Below are 18,599 nucleotides of genomic sequence, written 5' to 3'. Positions count from 1 at the left end.
TCTTTTTTAGGGGCCGCACCTGCAGCATATGGAGGTTCCCAGGCTAGGGGTCAAGACACGCATATGTACATACACACTCAGACAGACAGATGCGTGAGGATGCTCATTCCAGGAGTTCCCTGGTAGCACAGTGGGTTAAGGATCTGGCATTGTCACCGCTGTGGCTTGGGTCGCAGCTGTGGTGTGGATTCTATCCTTGGCTCAGGAACTTCCGTATGCCACAGGTACAGCCAAAAAAGAAAAGGAAAAAAAGAAAAAAAAAAGCTCATTCCAGTAAAATTCATATCGTGAACAACTTGAACAGAATAAACATCTGACAAAAGGTGAACCAAAGTCTGGTAGCCCCGAGCAACAGACAGTGAAGAAGAGCATGGGGAGTTCCCCTTGTGGCTCAGCGGGTTAAGCTTTTTTTTCTTTTTTAGGGCCGCACCTGCAGCATATGGAGGTTCCCAGGCTAGGGGTCAAATCGGACCTACAGCTGCCGGCCTACACCAGAGCCACAGCAATGCCAGATCTGAGCCACATCTGCAACCTACACCACAGCTCACAGCAACGCCGGATCCTTAACCCACTGAGCAAGGCCGGGGATAGAACCTGCATCCTCATGGATACTAGTCAGGTTCTTAACCCGCTGAGCCACAAGGGGAACTCCCCATGCTCTTCTTCACTGTCTGTTGCTCGGGGCTACCAGACTTTGGTTCACCTTTTGTCAGATGTTTATTCTGTTCAAGTTGTTCACGATATGAATTTTACTGGAATGAGCTTTTTTTTTTCTTTTTTTCCTTTTCTTTTTTGGCTGTACCTGTGGCATACGGAAGTTCCTGAGCCAAGGATAGAATCCACACCACAGCTGCGACCCAAGCCACAGCGGTGACAATGCCAGATCCTTAACCCACTGTGCTACCAGGGAACTCCTGGAATGAGCATCCTCACGCATCTGTCTGTCTGAGTGTGTATGTACATATGCGTGTCTTGTTTTTTTCCTTAGAACAGATTCTTAAAACTGAAATTCCTGAGGCTTACATAGTATGAATATTTTTAAGATTTCAGATGCATATTTGAACCAAACTTCCCATCTGCTATCTGGAAAGGGCTCCGCTAATTTATACCCCCTCCCCAAGAGCAGCTTCAGAGACTTTGTTTTGGGGCATTCCTCTCTGGATTCCTCAGAAGACAGTTCCTTTGCCTTCTGCTGACCTCTTTACAAGAAAGCAAAGGGCCTCATAGCTGAGTGGATTTGCTGCGTAGACGTGGCAGGGTTATAAGAAACCCAGTCACTTCACCAACCTGCTGGGGTTCTCTTGCTGGGATTCTGCCCTTGACACTTATCACAGCTGAACCCCAGTCGCCAGCCAGGGACAAAGCAGGCTGAGTTGCCCCTGGTGAGATGCTGCTTGCCAGCTGGGCTGTTGGCATTGACCTGGGGTTTCACGGGTGTGGGCTGGGGTTATGCCTAAACCTCAAATGTACCCAGGTGTCCTGTCCTGTATGTTTAGTTGCTAAATGCCCCCCCCCTGCAACCAGGGGCTGGTGTCATCCACCCGGAGGAGAGCCCTGCAGGGGGTTGTTACCTCAGTGGCCGTCCACAGAGAGTTCTGGACCTTGAGCTGGCAGCTCAACTTCATTCCAGCACAGCTCATGTGCTGCACTTCCAGAAGGCCCTTCTCTGTGTTCACCACTGTGTAGTTCCTGCAATGGGCAACAACCATGTGGTCAGCTCATGCCGGTCAGGGGTCCCCTCCCTCTCCCTGGCCTGGCCTGTAGCAGCCTTAGAGGAGGATATCAGCTGCCATGGCCCTTGGCCACCCCTTCCAGCCCAGAGTCCAATTCTGCCTGTTCTGAGAGACTCAAGGACTGCTCGTGGCTGGAGCAGAGCCTGGTTCGTCTGCCTGGTAATGCCTGAACATTTAGGCGCAGGAAGGCCATTCCCAAGGGGAAGAAGGATCCCCCTCTTTCCGCGACCTTTGAGGTCATGCCTAAAGCAGGAAGAGACATTGGGAGGCTGTACTGCACGCAGGCCACTCCCTGCCCCACCCTCCATTGGCCATGTCTGTCCCCACCCCAGTAAAGGGGGATCCCCCACAGCAGATGGTACTGGGTCATCTAGAGACAATTTCAGAGTAGACTGGGGCCTCAATGAGTTCTCTGCAAAGAACTAATAAGCTGTATTTTATAAATACAGCCCTTCACCCCCACCCCCAACCCTCTGCATCACTGGATGTCCTTGATGGGACCTTGTCCCCAGTCCAAGGAAATAAGTCAAGTGAGTGGGTAGCAGTTCTCAATGTAAAATTTTTCTGTCAGCACATTTCGGAAACCCTTGCCATTGTTGACTGAGAACATGTATCTACAGACGAGAGAGCCGAGTGAAAAATCTCCAAATGAAAACTTCCTTCAAAGTTTATATTCCCCCCTTTTTTCCCAGTCTTTTTTCTATGCATTGAAAAAGTGAAACTAGGATATTATAAATCACTTTACATTTAACTTGAAAAAAAGAGAAAAATATAGACTTAAAGGGTAACATACCCCTATTCCCTCCAACAAGAATTTTGTGACATGCGTCCTGTGTTTGGCATGTCCTCCCTTCCTTCTCCCCCCCATCCCTTCCTTCATTCTCGGATTGTCTCATTTTCTCTCCAGTCTCACTTCCCAGGCTCACTGCCCTTGTGCTTCTGGCCAGAACTACTTCCAGTTCCTTTCATTTATCTCATTGCATCTTAAGCTTTGCTTTATCTACGTCCGCTCAGATTTGAGCAACTTCTAATGTTCCCACCAGACTTTCCAGAAGATTCTTCATGCCATAAAATGCTATTTTGCCTCTGAAGATATCACACTAGGTAGGTGGGAGAGGTCACAGCCCTGGCGAGAACTGAAGGGTCTTGCACAGAATGGGGCTTTCCTGGACATTGCCAAGGTTTTGATGCTATCTTTCCAAATCCTTGGGCTTTCTGTCATTCTCCTCAAATATTCTGAGGCTTTCCCCAATGGCCTTGCCCTTCCTGCCACTTCACTGAGAAAAAGAGATGCACCTGAAAGGGGGAGCATATGATATCCTACTTAGTGGCACCCTTCCTGCTGGACCCTGGGGCCCTTTCACTCCTCTCTACTCAGCAGCTCCACTCTAGTCCCTGTCCTTTCTCCTGACTCCCAGTATCATTCACCTCTACTTTCAAGCTGCAAATAACTCTCCCATCTTAAAACAACCCCCCGCCTTTAACCCCCCATCCTCAGCAGACATCATCTTTTCTCGGCTTCTCTTATCCACAAACCCACGCATGCCCATCTGCAGGCATGTAGACTGTTTTTTCTCTTAAACAGGCTCCAACAGGCTTTCAAGCCCTGTCTGCTAAACATCTCTCATCATGGTTGTCCCCAACTGCTCCCCAAGTCCACGGTGCGCCCCCCCACCCTAACTCTGATACCAGCAGGGCCCTGTAAACCTCAGGCTTTACCTAGACTCCTCTTTCCCGTCCCAGAACACCACCATGTACTCTTGGTCCTGGGACGAGAAGAAGGCCGTCTGCTTCCCACAGGGCAGCTGGTACATGAAGGTTGCGAAGGTTGGGTCCTTCATCTGGCTCACCACCGCCAGGGCCAGCGGTCGCTGCAGGAGAGAGGCCATCAGGGTTGTAAACAAGGGTCGCTTTTCAACCAGATGGATGCTCAGCCTGTCCGAGACACTAAGGGTCTTGAACCAGGAAGGAAGTAGTGGAGCTGCTTATTCAGGACCCAGTCAAAGCAAGAGGCCGAAACAACTTCAAATGCCAGAAACAAACCCTTTGCCTCTGCGTCTGGACAGTGACTGTCGTCCATGAACTCAAAGGGGGTCAGCTCAGCCTAACCTCTGATATTCCAACCCCCCCAGGTCCAGGGACAAACAATCTTCTAAAGAGTTTTTCTCGGACCTCATTTATCCTCAACACATTAAATTAGCACCATCTAATTTGATAAATGAGTTTTAATCTTAAAACCACCGGTCTCTTCCTAAAAGGACTAGCTTCAAAATGGTAACATGGCTCTTGCTTCTCAGGAGCAAACCTTCCTCCCATTACTTTGGAGAGAGACGCGCACACACGTTCTCTCTGCCCTTGCTCAGGGGCTGTCTTGCTATAAAAGGGTTGGTTTGGTTTATTTGCAGGATGATGTAACATGAATACTGGGAGGGAAAGAAACTTCATTTTTCCTGAGAGCAACACCCATGCAAAGAAAATGAACTGGGTGTATTAAAGGCAGTTAACATCTATTTGTAGAAGAGGTGAGTAGAGAAGTGTTGCTGCATTTATTCTAGACCCTTAGGGAAAGGTGGGCAGGCAGTTATACACGTGCCCTCGGCCTTGATGTTTTTTGGTTTTTTTGGCCATGCCTATAGCATATGGGAGTTCCTGGGTCAGGTATCAAACCTATGCTACAGTAGTGACCTGAGCCACAGCAGTGACAATGCTGGATCCTTAACCCACTGCACCACCAGAGAGCTCCAATACATGTGCACTCTGGAGACCCACAGCCTCCACCCCTGGCAGGAGCTGGGGGCCCCCAGGCTCGGCTCCCAGGTACCTTCTCAGGCTTCGTGTCCCAGCACTCCATCATGAGAGCCTGGAGTCGATGGAACTGCACTTCCTCCGGTGGCCCCAGGACTGGGCGGATGCCCTTGGACAGCTTCTTGGCAATCTGAAGTTGGTGGTGGCCCAGTGCAGGCCGCTGTCCGGACAGCAACTCATAGAGCACCATCCCATAGGAAAACATGTCTACCTGGGCAGAGAGGCAAGCCAAGTCAGGTCCCCTGCCTGGGCCCAGCAGATCTTGCAAAGTGGCCCTGAGATGGAGGGAGTGGGAAGACGCATTAGATAAGGAAAGAATGGGCCTTGCCCAAAGGGAGACACTCATCAATTCCATCAATCCATCCACCTCACTCTACCTCACCAAACCTCCCACCAAACAACTGACAAGCCACCATTCTGTCCCTCTGCCCATCTATCTTCTGGTTCTTCTCCTTTTCCTTTCTTCTTCCCTCCCTCCCTTCCTTCCTCATCCATCCATCTATCCATCCTTCCATCTATCTTCCATGATCCATATTAACTGTTCACCCACCCATCCATCCATCTACCTGATCACCTGGCCTTCTATCCATCATCCTGTCTACCCACCTTGCAGCCATCTGACTGTCCTTCTGTCCATTTACCCATCCATCCTCCTATACTTCCATCCATCCATCCATCCACTAAATGCATACTGAGAACTTACTAACTGTCAGGCACTAGTTAAGGGCTCCAAGGATGCCATGATCCCTTCCCTTATGTATCATAACAAGGCAGGAAAATGCAGACTCTCAGCTTAACATGCTTGCTAGTAGGAGAGCAGTATATACAAATCATCAAGAGGGGAACATCTCCCAGATCATATCTTGATTCCTCTAAATATCATAAAAAGACCTGGAAAGGAGAGAGTTACACAGGCCTCCAGGAGTGGCAAAAAAATAGCTTTTTAGCAGGAGAATGGTTAAGACAGATCTGGGAGTTTTTTCAATGTGAAGGTTCCTGTTATAAATTTAGTTTTCAGGTGCCTTGTCTGTGTCATCTGCTACTTAGAAGCTTATTTCTGTCACTCTGATTTGCCTTTTCTATACTGGTAAATAGCCCCAGGTGCCAGGTTAAACTACACATGCTTATGTTATTCTTAAAGCAATTAGTCAATGGCCCATCTATAAATCACCAAGTAATGAGAAATTATAGACCAGAGGTTTCACCGCTGGGTGATTAGTTAACCTGGGCTGGTACTAGATGACAAGTGAGTAATGTGATTTTAAGTTGTCTGTGTGCCTGCAACAAACAGCTCCAAGGGAGGAAGGCAAACATTTAGCATCATCTCGGCCAAGGTTGACCATGTGGCTGTCCCACCAGATCTCCCTCTCTTCTCCTGGCTTGGATGATGCTGCCTTTCCATTTGACCAGGAGCCTTTATTATCCTTATCTGTCTGTTCCTCTCAAGCATCTGTGGGGCTGGTCCTCTGTCCCCATTTGGCACATCTAAACAGCAGAGTTAGGAGACCCAAATCTGGACTTATCTCCATCTTGGACTTTTGTCCACTGTGAACAGCCTTCACTCTATTTCTCAACCAAGGTTTGAGAATTCTGAGGCTGGCTGATGCTAAGGAGAAGTCACTCTCAATATTACGAAGTGGACACAGGCCCTTGTGCCCCCTGGGTCAAGCTAGCACCTCCTGGTTGGGCATAAGCAAGGCAGAGGTGTGTGTTTGGGGGGGGCATGAAGCCCCAAAATAGCAGGTGCTGCCAGGACCCCCAAGCTGGCCTTGCAAAGGGGGCATACCTTTTCATCATACACGATGCGAGGCCTGATCTCCGGGGCCTGGTAGCCGGGAGTGCCCTCCACGCCAAGGGCGCCCTCGTGAAACGACTGCCGGGAGATGCCATAGTCTGACAGCTTGATGTTGATGTGCTCCTTGACGTCCAGAGACCAGACCAGAATATTGTCTGACTTCAGGTCACAGAAGATGATGTTTTTCTTGTGCAGGTAGGCCAGGCCGGAGGCTATCTGGTAGGCTATTTTTTGGGTGAGCATGTGTCCCAGGGGTATAAAGGAAGAATCTTTGCAAAGAAAAAAATATCAAACTATCATCATAACAACTTTCTATTTTCCTTTTCTTTCTTTTTTTTTGTTTTGTTTTTTTCGTTTGTTTGTTTTTTTGGCTGTGCCCGCAGCATGTGGAAATTCCAGGGCCAAGGATTGAAACCAAGCCACAGCAGTGATAGCACTGGATCTTTAAGCCACTGATCCACAAGGGAACTCCCACTCTCTTCTTACTCCTATTTTCCTTACTCTTATTTTACTTTATATTCAACCAACTCATTCAGCATTCGGCTGAAAGCCAGAAGAAACAGAGAACAACTTTCCTAAGTAAAGATTCCTTAGGTTAGAAATGCTTGTTGTTACAGCTTCTTTTATGGTATCTCATGCCTGCAACGGTTCATGTTTTTACTGAAAGAGCAAGGATTCAACATTCCAAGAGTTCATCTCAGGCCAAGATTGAGATACTGTCAAGGGGTGAGTTGCAGGTGTAACTCAGGCCAAGATTGAGATACCGTCAAGGGGTGAGTTGCAGGTGTAAGAACTTCATTAAAAAGAAAAAAAATTCTCTTCCCTGGAGGGAGAAATGATGGCTGTTCAGTGAATTTTTTCTTCCTGAGTTAAAGACAGCTACCTCTTTCCCTCTGTCAGGTCCTTGGAATTTAGTTACCTATATCTAAGGGTAAATTTTTTTTTTTCTTTTTTGGCCTCCCTGCAGCACATGGAGTTCCCTGGCTAAGGATCAGATCTGAGCTGCAACTGCAACCTAAGCCACAGCTGTGGCAATGCTGGAACCTTAACCGGCTGTGCAGGGCGGGGGATTGAAGCTGCTTCCCAATGCTCCCAAGATGCCACTGATCCTGTTGCGCTACATCGGGAAATGCAATAGGGTAATTATTTTAAAATTTGGTTAAACAATAATATAAGATACGGAATTCCTGTTGTGGCTCAGCAGGTTATGATCCCAACTATTATCCATGAGGATTTGGGTTTGATTCCTGGAGTCATTCAGTGGGTTAAGGTTCTGGTATTGTCGTTAGCTGTGGTGTAGGTCACAGATGCGGCTTGGATCCCGCATTGCTGTGGCTGTGGTGTAGGCCGGCAGCTGTAGCTCCGATTTGGTCCTTAGCCTGTCACAGATGTGGCCCTAAAAAGCAATATATATATATATATATAGGGTCCCTTTAACAATGGTGGAGTTGTATGTGCATTAGGGCCAAAGGGGAGGTTTATGTGGTGGTGGCCTTATAGGCCCCCCTGGGCTGCCTCTCTCTCTCTTTTTTTTTTGTCTTTTTGCCTTTTCTGGAGCTGCTCCCAAGGCATATGGAGGTTCCCAGGCTAGGGGTCCAATCAGAGCTACAGCTGCCGGCCTACACCAGAGCCATAGCAACACGGGATCCAAGCCACATCTGCGACCTACACCACAGCTCATGGCAACACCAGATCCTCAACCCACTGAACAAGGCCAGGGATCGAATCCGCAACCTCATGGTTCCTAGTCGGATTCCTTAACCATTGAACCACGACAGGAACCCCCTGGGCTGCCTCTCTTGATGCTTTTGACTGTTTTCTCAGCAGGTCTATTACCACCTTCCTTTGACGGATGAGTAAATGGACAAGTTCCTGGGTGATGGCAAAGAACCCAGACTTGGAATATGGTTCTATCCGACTCCTCCAGTCAGGCCAACACCACCCCCAGTGTTCAGACCTGGCAAAGCTCCTTTCTCCCCACAGGCCGTCGCATGTGGGCTGTGGGCAGGTGCGCCTGGCCCCTGAGGGCTCCTTGGGACATGGGCTTCCCAGCACCGTGGGGGGTGGTGCTCTTAGGCCTGGCACGGGCTGGATCAGGCTGAGCCCCAGGCAGTCCCTGTGGAAGATTCTGGGTGTGGTGGTTACCTTTTGCCTTCTCAGACAGCACGGTATTGAGGCTGCCCAGCGGGGCGAGCTCCAGGGCGAAGCAGAGTGGGTGGATGCTGATGCCAATGAGGGCCACGATGCAGGGGTGCTGCAGGGCATGCAGGGTGCTGGCCTCCTGCCGGAACTCTGAGAAGTTCCTCATGGCGTCCGTGGCCCGCAGGTGCCTCAGCATGGTGTCTGTGGGGAGAGCACAGCATCAGCACCGGGGCAGCCCATCCAGGGTGACTGGGGCTGGGGGGAGGGGGCCTGCCACACTCAGAGCTGCCCTCCCGGGGCTCGTGAGCCGGGTTTGGCCAGGTTGTGCATTCTAAGTCACTCAGCTATCATGACCCCAAATCTGGCCCCAAATGGTGGCATTCCTGAGGTGTCCGGCTGGTTGTAACCCCCTTCCTCCTCAGGGGCTGCACTTGTTCACACTCCAGGGAGGACCACGTGTCTCCGCCCTCGCCACCCCTCCCCCAGCCCTCGCTCCACCCTGCTGCCTGGGGGCCTCAGTTGGATCTTATTCTAATTCTGCACCCCTGAGCCTGGCATGTAACCAGGCCCCCACAGCTCATTCGCTGGGGTGCAAGGCTTGGCCACTGCTGCTCACCTTACTCCCTGCCAGAAGCCAGGACCACAGAAGGCAGAAAGGACCACCACCCTCTCGTCAACCAGAGGGAAAATCATGGGGCAGCCATGGGCTTGTAACAACGTCATCTTGGGCCAGAGAAGAAATATCAGCAGCCAGTAGCGGGCTGTGCTCAACCTTTTCCCAATGGCCTTGAAACGCATCCCCCATGGAAGGTGCTTGCCAGAGTCCCCTCTGAGGGCCTCTCCCACCAGCTAGAGGGGCAGGATGTCACCCAGCAGGCTGTGGCCAGCCCTGAGGACATGGAGCACTGTCCCCCAGTCTTGCTCATCCTCTTGTGTCCTGATCTATCCTTCCCCTATGTTCGGATTTTAAAATCAGGGATCATTGGACTTGGAAGTTTAAACAGCAGGAAGGAAGAAAATCTTGGCAATTAAAATGCATCAATTGTGCCAGATCTATGTGTGGGCCAGGCAAATTTGTTTTTTAAGTGTAAAAGCTTTGGTTTTTTGCTGTGGGTCTTTAACCCATTAAGAATGAATTTTTGACTCTGCCCCAGTTTAGGGAGTAGTCAGTGGTTCTGCTGAATTTCAACGTCATCTCTGACCCGTGTCAGCCTCCAAGAGACACTGTGCCTGGAGAAAAATGCCTTAAGCCTGTAGATTCATGAGTCAGGACATTTGCTGGACCAGCCTCTCTCCTTTGTCTTCCACTGTGGTATTTTCTTGGCTGTTCTTGGGTTTTTTTTTTTTTTTTGTCATTTTATATGTATGTTAGAATCGGTGAGATTTCACACACACATGCACACCCTGCTGGAATTTAGATGAGAACTGAATGATACATATTAATTATTCCTCAGTACCTTGTGGTTTAATTGCTGTCGTGGAATGCATTTGCTAATGGGGCATTGCTGCTGAATTTGACGTTGAGTTCACATTTAGGAACTTTACCAAACGCTTATTGGCTCTGATGTTTGTCAATAAGGTTTCTTAGATTTATATTCTCTTCACATAATTACAATTTTATCTCTTCCTTTCTTATCTGTTTCTTAATTTTTAATCTTTTAAATAATTTATTTTTTTGGCTGCCCCTGAGTCAAGCAGGAATTCCCAGGCCAAGGATTGAACCCAGCCATAGCAGTGACGACAATACCCAATCTTTAACCACTACGCCACCAGGAAACTCCTGATCTGTTTTTTTTTTTTTTAACATATACATATTTTTCTATGATTGTGAGTTTTCTGTGCCTTGACAAAAGACCTGAATAGACATTTCTCCCAAGAAGATATACAGATGGCCAACAAGCACATGAAAAAATGCTTATAACTGATTAACGGAGAAGTGCAAATCAAAACTACTATGAGGTACCACCTCATACAAGTCAGAATGGCCATCATTAATACGTCCACAAATAACAAACGCTGGAGAAAGTGTGGAGAAAAGGGAACCCTCCTACACTGTTGGTGGGAACGTAAATTGGGACAACAACTATGGAAAACAGTATGGAGGTACATCAGAAAACTAAATATAGAACTACCATATGACCCAGCAATCCCACTCTTGGGCATATATCCAGACAAAACTTTCCTTGAAAAAGACACATGCACCTGTATGTTCATTGTAGCACTATTCACAATAGCCAAGACATGGAAACAACCTAAATGTCCACAGATAGATGAATGGGTGAAGAAGATGTGGTATATATGCACAATGGAATACTACTCAGCCACAAAAAAGAACAAAATAATGCCATCTACAGCAACTTGGATGGAATTAGACACTCTCATATTAAATGAAGTAAGTCAGAAAGATAAAGACAAATACCATATGATATCACATATCTGGAATCTAACATATGGCACAAATGAATCTTTCCACAGAAAAGAAAATCATGGACATGGAGAACAGACTTGTGGTTGCCAAGGGGGAGGGGGAGGGAGTGGGACAGACTGGGAATTTGGGGTTAATAGATGCAAACTATTGCCTTTGGAATGGATAAGCAATGAGATCTTCTGTATAGCACTGGGAATTATAAATATAGTCACTTATGATGGGGCATGATAATGTGAGAAAAAATAATGTATACATGTATGTGTAACTGGGTCACCATTCTGTATAGTAGAAAACTGACAGAACACTAAACCAGATACAATGGAAAAAAATAAAAATCATTAAAAAAATAAGTCTTCTGTGCCTTGAAAGCTAGTATCCATCAGATCAACTGCATTTATTGATGGCAAGGTTAATCATTTTCTCATTTCTTTTTATTTTTTTTGGCTGTCCCACAGTGTATGGAGCTGTTGGGCCAGGGGTCAGATCTGAGCCACAACTGCAACCTACAACGAAGCTGCGGCAATGCCAGATCCTTTAACCCATTGGGCCAGGCCAGGGATTGAACCTGCATTATGGTGTCTCAGAGACCCTGCCGATCCTGTAGTGCACAGAACTCCCTCATTTCTTTTTATTAAGCAAAGAATTATCTACATGCCCACGCAGCATGAACTCCTTTTGTGATCATAAAGATAGCTGTGCTAAGCAGGGGGCAGTGAGAGATGTGGTATCTAGCCAGCTGGAAGGGAGGAGGCCTCCCAGCCCTTGCACTGGCTGAGTATTGAGTGGTGACAAGTGGCTCAACCTCTTTGAGCACCTGATGTGTGGACCTCAGCATGCCAAGACTAGAGGGTGTGCACTCCTTTGAGGGGAGGGGTGGGGGCAAAGCTACCTACACTGGCTTCTAATCCATTCATCTGGAGCACCCACCATCCTTCCTATAGTGGTTGCGGGGGGGTCCCCCAGGGTGAGGGGTCCACCTGAGGTCTGACTGTGTGCCCACCACAGATGCAGAGCAGATGGAAATTGTAAGGACGCCTCATGCGGCTCTCACCCAGACGTGAATAATCTCCAAAAGCCATTTCCAGGCCTTCCCTGCTTGGCCTCATCCTTGGCCATAGCAGTGATGACAATACCCAATCTTTAACCACTATGCCACCAGGAAACTTCTGATCTGTTTTTTTTTTTAACATATACATATTTTTCTATGATTGTGAGTTTTCTGTGCCTTGACAAAAGACCTGAATAGACATTTCTCCCAAGAAGATATACAGATGGCGCCCACCCTCCGTCCCAGCCAGTGTGGCCTCAGGCATCCTCAAGGTGGTGCGTTTGGACCTAGGGAACATGATGCAGGGCCCCGTTTACCTGCAGGGGCATTAGCAAAGTTCTTGAACTTCTTGATCTGGAATCGCTTCACCGCCACAGGCTGGCCTTGGTACCTGGCCCGGTAGATGACGGTGCCGCTCCCACCTTGCCCCAGGATGGCGCTCTCATCCTCGCTGTGCTCCAGCTTGCTGTTCTCTAGGAAGAGCCTGTCAGAAACACAGGGTGGGGGTCAGAAAAGATCTCTCAAACTGCTCTCTGCCCCCGGAGAGGCCTGCTGAGGTGACAGGTCGGTCCTGGGCTGGACGGGTACAAGGATGTGCTTGGCCATTCATTCCCATTGTGGAGAGTCAGGGGTCAAAGGCACTTGTAGGGTCAGACAGATCTGGGATAAATCCCAGCCCTTGGCAGGTCACGTTGCTTGGACGAGCCTTGGTCTCTTCCTCTATAAAGCAGGCTCATCAGAGCAATGGCCTCAGAGGTGTGGGCTGTCCTCTGAGTGCTCACTCAAAACCACCATTAGGATTCTTGTGAACTTGGGGACACAGGACAAGCCTTCATGGATGCTGGATTGCCTCTGCCCCCACCTGCCTGAACTCCCAGTGGGGGAGGGTGATGCTTTGGGACCATGACTGGCCACAGCCAAAGTTTCCAGAGAGTCTCTGCTGGATTTCAAATCCTGTTCAGGTTGTTGGACTTTTCAACTCTCCACCAAATGCCTGAGTTTAAGAACCATGCTAGCCTGCAATTAGATCCAAACCACCCCCAGTGTGGCTTTCCAGATTCCACACACTATACACCATAGCATAGCCCAGGTTGTGGGGGGCATAAAATATAACTAGGTTCAGCAAATAAATGAAAATTCTAAAATTTGGGGCTGCCTAATTGGGCACCCGACTGTTAAACAACTCCTATGTATACACAACTCTGCAGGTGGTCTCTGAGAAGTGACAACCTTCATGTTAAAGACCTAGGAACAAAGGGAAGTCATTTTGCAGAAGAGTGTTATTTAATTGTCATTTCAGCCAAAGGGATAACTGGGCATATTGAAAAGAACTATGGGGGAAATTTTTCCAACATAGGAAGTGATTTCTAAATTTAACAGAGTCATCCAGCAGCGTGCTTTGGAACCCCAGTCCTGCAATATCTCAGAGTACTCCACTTCCACTTTCTTGGCAGTAATTTGGAAAAATGATGACACAAATATTCTTAACCCCCCCCCAACAAGTTTAATGTTCTTTAAAGAAACCAAATAATAGCAATCCTTTGAATAAGAAAACAACAGGACTTCACAACTCCAAAAACATGGCTAATCACCAGTGTCAAACTGTCTCCAAGGAGACCAAATCGTGGCTTCTGGTTTCCATGACTACAGAAGATTCCATCCTTTACCCTGGATTTTGTGACTACTTCCTGTGAGATGGGACCACAATACGTTTCCTCTTTTCTCCAGCATTCTCTCCCCAGTTATTATCTTAGATTATAGGTAGATTATTGTTCATTATTATCTTAGATTACAAGTATAGGTAGAACAGATTTAGGGACCTACATGCTCAGTCACAAGGCAGTAATCAGGAGCCTGTGTTTGCCAAGAAAAGAAAAGGAAGCAGTAGGTCTGGGTGCGTCCCCTTCTTGGATACTAAGGAGCGTTTGTCTTCTGTTCATTGATCCGGCAGCAAAGTAGGAACCAGAGGAGGGTCAGCTCAGTGGAACACAGCGCTAGCTAATGCAGGGAGGGAGCCTGTGGGTTCTCCACGTGCTCTACTCAGCTGGGCCAGCTGTGACCTCCAAATGAATGGGGAGCCAACAGCCTGGTTTCCTTCAGGAAGCCTGAACCTAAAAAGTTGCCCCCTGCTCCCTGGGCTTGGATGGGAAGCCCTGGATCCCAAGCGTCATTGGCACTGTGGCATACCTGGCTGGGAAATCGGTCATGAACAGCTCGGGCACCAGCTCCTGGAGAGGCACAGGGATGTAGGGGTGCCTGGGGCACGAGATGAAGTCCCGCTCAATGGCCGTCAGCACGCAGTCCTCCATGTCGAAGTACTGTACGTCCTCCGATCTCTCACTTGGGTCGGCGTGCCGGGCCCAGGAGGTCTCACACACCGGGCAGGGCACGTACTGCTCCATCAGGGGGGTCCCATCGCTCTCTGTGGCTGTCAGAGCTAAATGGGGACAGGGTAGGAGGTCAGCTCACACGAAGTCGGCTGCAGGTGGGTCCCTGAGCAGCAGCTGTATTGCAGGTGGGTGGGCCTTTCACTGGAGGGGAGGCTGTCTGCCTTGGCCTGGACGCCCAGGAGTGGCTGAAATGTGACTGCCACACTCCAGTTCCTTTTTGGAGGGTGCCAGCCTTGATCCTGAAAGACACTTGCCAAGAGGGGCCGCAGAGGGGTTGTCTGCACCCTGAGCTGGCCAAGGAGGGGCTGAGAATTTGGGGATCCCTCCTACACAGCATCCTATCCCAACAGGACAGCAAATTGGATCTGACCACACTCCAATGACCGGACCACGAACAGTAAGGAGCTGTTCTTAAAATCAGAAACATATGATCCTTTCTCCAAGAGCAATGCAGGAGGAGAAATGAGTACAAATTATAATAGACACAATCTAGTTATTTTTCATGGGTTCTCCTGGGCAGGAGGCACAGCTTTTCTCCATGCCTCTGAAAGGAGGTGCAAAGAAACACCCTGGGCAGGAGGCACAGCTTTTCTCCATGCCTCTGAAAGGAGGTGCAAAGAAACACCCTCTAAGAGGGCCCCCATGGAGATGCCTGCAGGATAAACTGACACTCTGTTTTGTGCAGGGTGGGCTCCTAGAACTTTCTGGGCACATGTGTGTAGTGCAGCCTTCCAGCTGGCTGGTGCTGCTGTGCCTGGGCATCCCTGTCTCAGGCCCTCAGCCGGTCCCCACCTGCTGTGGGGACCACTGGTTGGTGGGGAGCTACAAAGGGCCCAGAGGTTTCAAGTGGATGGCCAAGCACCCCCCGACTGCCAAAGCCCACACACTAAATTGCCTTCTCTTAGGCCCCTTTCTGTTTTTTTCCTTGTAGGTCATCCTTCCCACTGACCCCCCGGGGGGTCCCAGACCCTGTGTCTGAGCAAGATCTGGAGCACGCCCAGCTACTGTTTCTTAAGCACTTTCTTTGATGCTCTCCTGGGATGCGGGGGTGGCTTGCAGGTGAGGAAGCCAGCTCGGGAGGCCAGAGGACTGGATAGCAGGCTAGAAGCAGGGCTCCCATCCCAAACCCACTCTCTGCTCTTTCGGCCTCCAGCCTTCCGGCGTGAGGGCTCATGGGGAAGAAGCTGCAAGGATGCCCCACAGTGAGTCAGCCTCCACTCCAGTAGCAAAACAAACAGAGGCCCCTCAACAGCTTCACTTCAAAAAGTATTTTCTTTGGGTGGACTGTTAATGCTGATCAAAGCGACTGGAAAGGGCCACATGTGTGGCTGATTGCCGCTGGGATTTGGGGGTCTGTGGTGGGCAGGGAAGGAGAAGGGAGGCCTTGGCAGGTGTGGAGCCTTCCCTCCCACCCTTGCATAGGGGATGACTCTCCAGCTGCAGCCTCCCCACCACCCATTTAAGAAGCCTGGTCCTCCCTGTATAAACAAGACTGCATGAAGCTCACATCCAGGTCTTCCCAGACCACGAATGGTACCCAGGGGCATCTTTCTTCCTATATGCTGTGGGAAGCTAGGAGTCACCTCCTGCCCAGGATCTTCCCCATGGCACCTGCACGCATGCCAAGCCGGGCTCTCCCAGGGCTCTGGACTCCGCCCGAGGGCTGTTAGGACCCTGCTGGGCTCCCTGGGCTGAATCCTAGTGAAATTTCTGTTTTCCCAGTAAGGAGCCCCACACTGATTTATAAAGAATTTTAATAACAGGGAGTTCCTGTCATGGCTCAGTGAAAATGATTCTGACTAGCATCCATGAGGATGCAGGTTCAATCCCTGGCATTGCTCAGTGGGTTAAGGATCTTGCATTGCTGTGAGCTGTGGTGTAGGTCGCAGATGTGGCTCAGATCCCAAGTTGCTATGGCTGTGATGCAGGCTGGCAGCTGTAACTCCAATTCGACCCCTAGCCTGGGAACCTCTATATGCTGTGAGTATGGCCCTAAAAAGCAAAAAAAAAAAAAAAAAAAAAAAAAGAAGAAGAATTAATAACATGAGCCAAGACCTGGTTCAACAATGTTTTCTGGAGTGAGTTCCCATTGTGGCTCAGCAAGTTAAGAGCCCAACATAGTATCCATGAGGATGTGGGTTCAATTCTTGGCCTCATTCCGTGGGTTAAGGATCCAGTGTCGCTGCAAGCTGCAATATAGGTTGCAGATGCAGCTTGGATCCTGTGTGGCTGTAGCTGTGGTGCAGGCTGGCAGCTGCAGCTCTGATTTGACCCCTAGCCTGCAAACTTACATATGCTGCAGGTGCAGCCATAAAAATAAAAAATAATATAATAATAATAAAAAGAATGTTTTCTTACCGGGAAACCACTGATCAATCAAGGAGTTGACATGGTCTGTGATAAAAGCCATTGCTGAGAAGTCCCTCATTTCCGACTGGCAGATGATTTTTATTCCCCCACTTTTTTTCTTCTTCCAGTTCACGTCCGAGGACTCCACACTGCAACCCAGAACAAAAAGGTATCCGTAGTTGGTGATGGGTTGTGAAAGGCCCTGGGATAACCTCCTTGCCCACAAGGTGAGGATGCAACCCCAGGGGCCCAGGCAGGACTGTCGGGGGGCTCCTGCATTTCTATACTTGTGTACGTGGTCCTACCTGTCCCCCGCCACTGCTCCCCACCCCCAACAGTGAAGTGAACAGAATGAGGACTTTGCAGTAAGGGATACTCAGGCTGGGCTATGACCTTTGGGTGTGAATCTGGGGAAGGCTTTTCCCTTTCCGAACCACAGGATTCTCATTTGCCAAGTGGGGACCATGAGCTTTAAATGCGAACATCTCCGTGAAAGCTGCAGGCACCAAGAGTGGCCCAAATCAGGCCTTCGAAAGACTTACTTTCCCCCTTTTCCCTCTCTTTTCACAGAGCTGGAGAAGATTCTTGAAAAATTTCTGATAAGTATGAAATAATTCCATGTGTGTACTAAACCTGACTATAAATCACTTACTAGGGAGTTCCCACTGTGGGTGGCCCAGTGGAAACGAATCCAACTAGTAACCATGAGGATGTGGATTTGATCCCTGGCCTCACTCACTGGGTTAAGGATCTGGCATTGGCATGAGCTGTGGTGTAGTCGCAGATGTAGCTCGTATCCCGAGTTGCTGTGGCATAGGCCAGCAGCTGTAGCTCCCATTCGATCCCTAGCCTGGGAACTTCCACATGCCTCAAATGCGTACCTAAACAAATAAATAAACATACAAACAAACAAAAATTACTAACCTGCTGAGCTGACTTCATGTCTATCTCATGAAAAAAAGAGGAAAAGGGAGCTAAGGTAGGTATGGTTGGATACAGGCTAGGGAACCAGTGCCACTGTCTTCGGACAAGAAGCTGGGGCTGGGAAGCTGCATGGCCCCTGCCGGTCTCACCTAAGTGACCAGGGGTATGCTGGATGCTCTCACCCCTGAGCTCAGTGGTCACCCACTCCCCTCTAGTCCTGGGCTGTGGTCACCACACTCTCGCCTGCCTTTCCAATTCTGCAAGGGGAGAGGAGGAGGGGTGAAGAGATGGTGAAACTCTGAGACATTTGCAGAAAGGTTTCCTATTCTAGCAAGTTCCACAATGAGCAGCACTTAGGAACGGAACTCTGGACACCAAATGGACAGTCTCCTCGTGGGGGCTGCCCCGAGGGCCATTTCCACTGCATCCTAGCGACCCAACTCAGTCAGGTGGGTTCCCAAATGCTCCTACCTGAGGTAGCCCCCGTCAAAAGTGACCAGGAGCCCTTCCTGCCAATAGATGGTCTGATTTCTTTTCACTCTGAATGTGCTGCAGCGATTTCTCTGGTTTCCTGTAAAACTGTAAATGGTGACTTTCCTGTGCCTGCTTTTAGTATTCTTCTTGTTTTCAAAAAGCTGAAAGACAGAGAAAAGATCCTGCTTAAGTATTCCAGGCTCCTCGCTGGCCCTGGGCAGAGCTCTGAAGAGGCCGGCCTGGCCCCGTCGTGATAAATGACCCCCATCTGTCTTCCCACCCCTCCTCCTGCTCCCAAATGAAACGCTGCATTATCCAAAGGGGTCTCCAGGATACTCTGGGAACACATTTCCCCCCAAAGGATTGCAAATAGGCTCTTCTTTTTCAAATCTTTTCCCTCTCTAATGTTACAAGCAAAAAGTTACCACAGAAAGTGTGGAAAGTACAGAAAAATAAAAGAGAGAAAATATCAGTTTAATACATAGAGAGACCACGAAAAGTTTGGTAAATT

General features: G+C 49.0%; 1 protein-coding gene across 2 annotated transcripts in view; it reads right to left on the bottom strand.

Annotated features, from left to right (window-relative positions):
• LRRK1 (leucine rich repeat kinase 1) overlaps positions 1-18,599 on the bottom strand; it is a 129,461-nt gene that overhangs the window by 7,759 nt on the left and 103,103 nt on the right. For both annotated transcript variants that reach the window (XM_047766850.1, XM_047766851.1), the window contains 9 exons: positions 18,086-18,249; positions 16,700-16,839; positions 14,139-14,388; positions 12,269-12,435; positions 8,479-8,676; positions 6,325-6,602; positions 4,555-4,749; positions 3,453-3,604; positions 1,572-1,689 (listed from right to left, as the gene is read on the bottom strand). In XM_047766850.1, coding sequence (XP_047622806.1) covers positions 1,572-1,689; positions 3,453-3,604; positions 4,555-4,749; positions 6,325-6,602; positions 8,479-8,676; positions 12,269-12,435; positions 14,139-14,388; positions 16,700-16,839; positions 18,086-18,249 — 1,662 coding nt within the window. The remainder of the gene's footprint in view (positions 1-1,571; positions 1,690-3,452; positions 3,605-4,554; positions 4,750-6,324; positions 6,603-8,478; positions 8,677-12,268; positions 12,436-14,138; positions 14,389-16,699; positions 16,840-18,085; positions 18,250-18,599) is intronic.

This window comes from Phacochoerus africanus, chromosome 2 (genome assembly GCF_016906955.1).
Source record: "Phacochoerus africanus isolate WHEZ1 chromosome 2, ROS_Pafr_v1, whole genome shotgun sequence".
NCBI classification, from domain to species: Eukaryota; Metazoa; Chordata; class Mammalia; order Artiodactyla; family Suidae; genus Phacochoerus; species Phacochoerus africanus.
The sequence above is the reverse complement of the archived record's forward strand: the minus strand, read 5'-3'. Positions and strand labels throughout refer to the sequence as shown.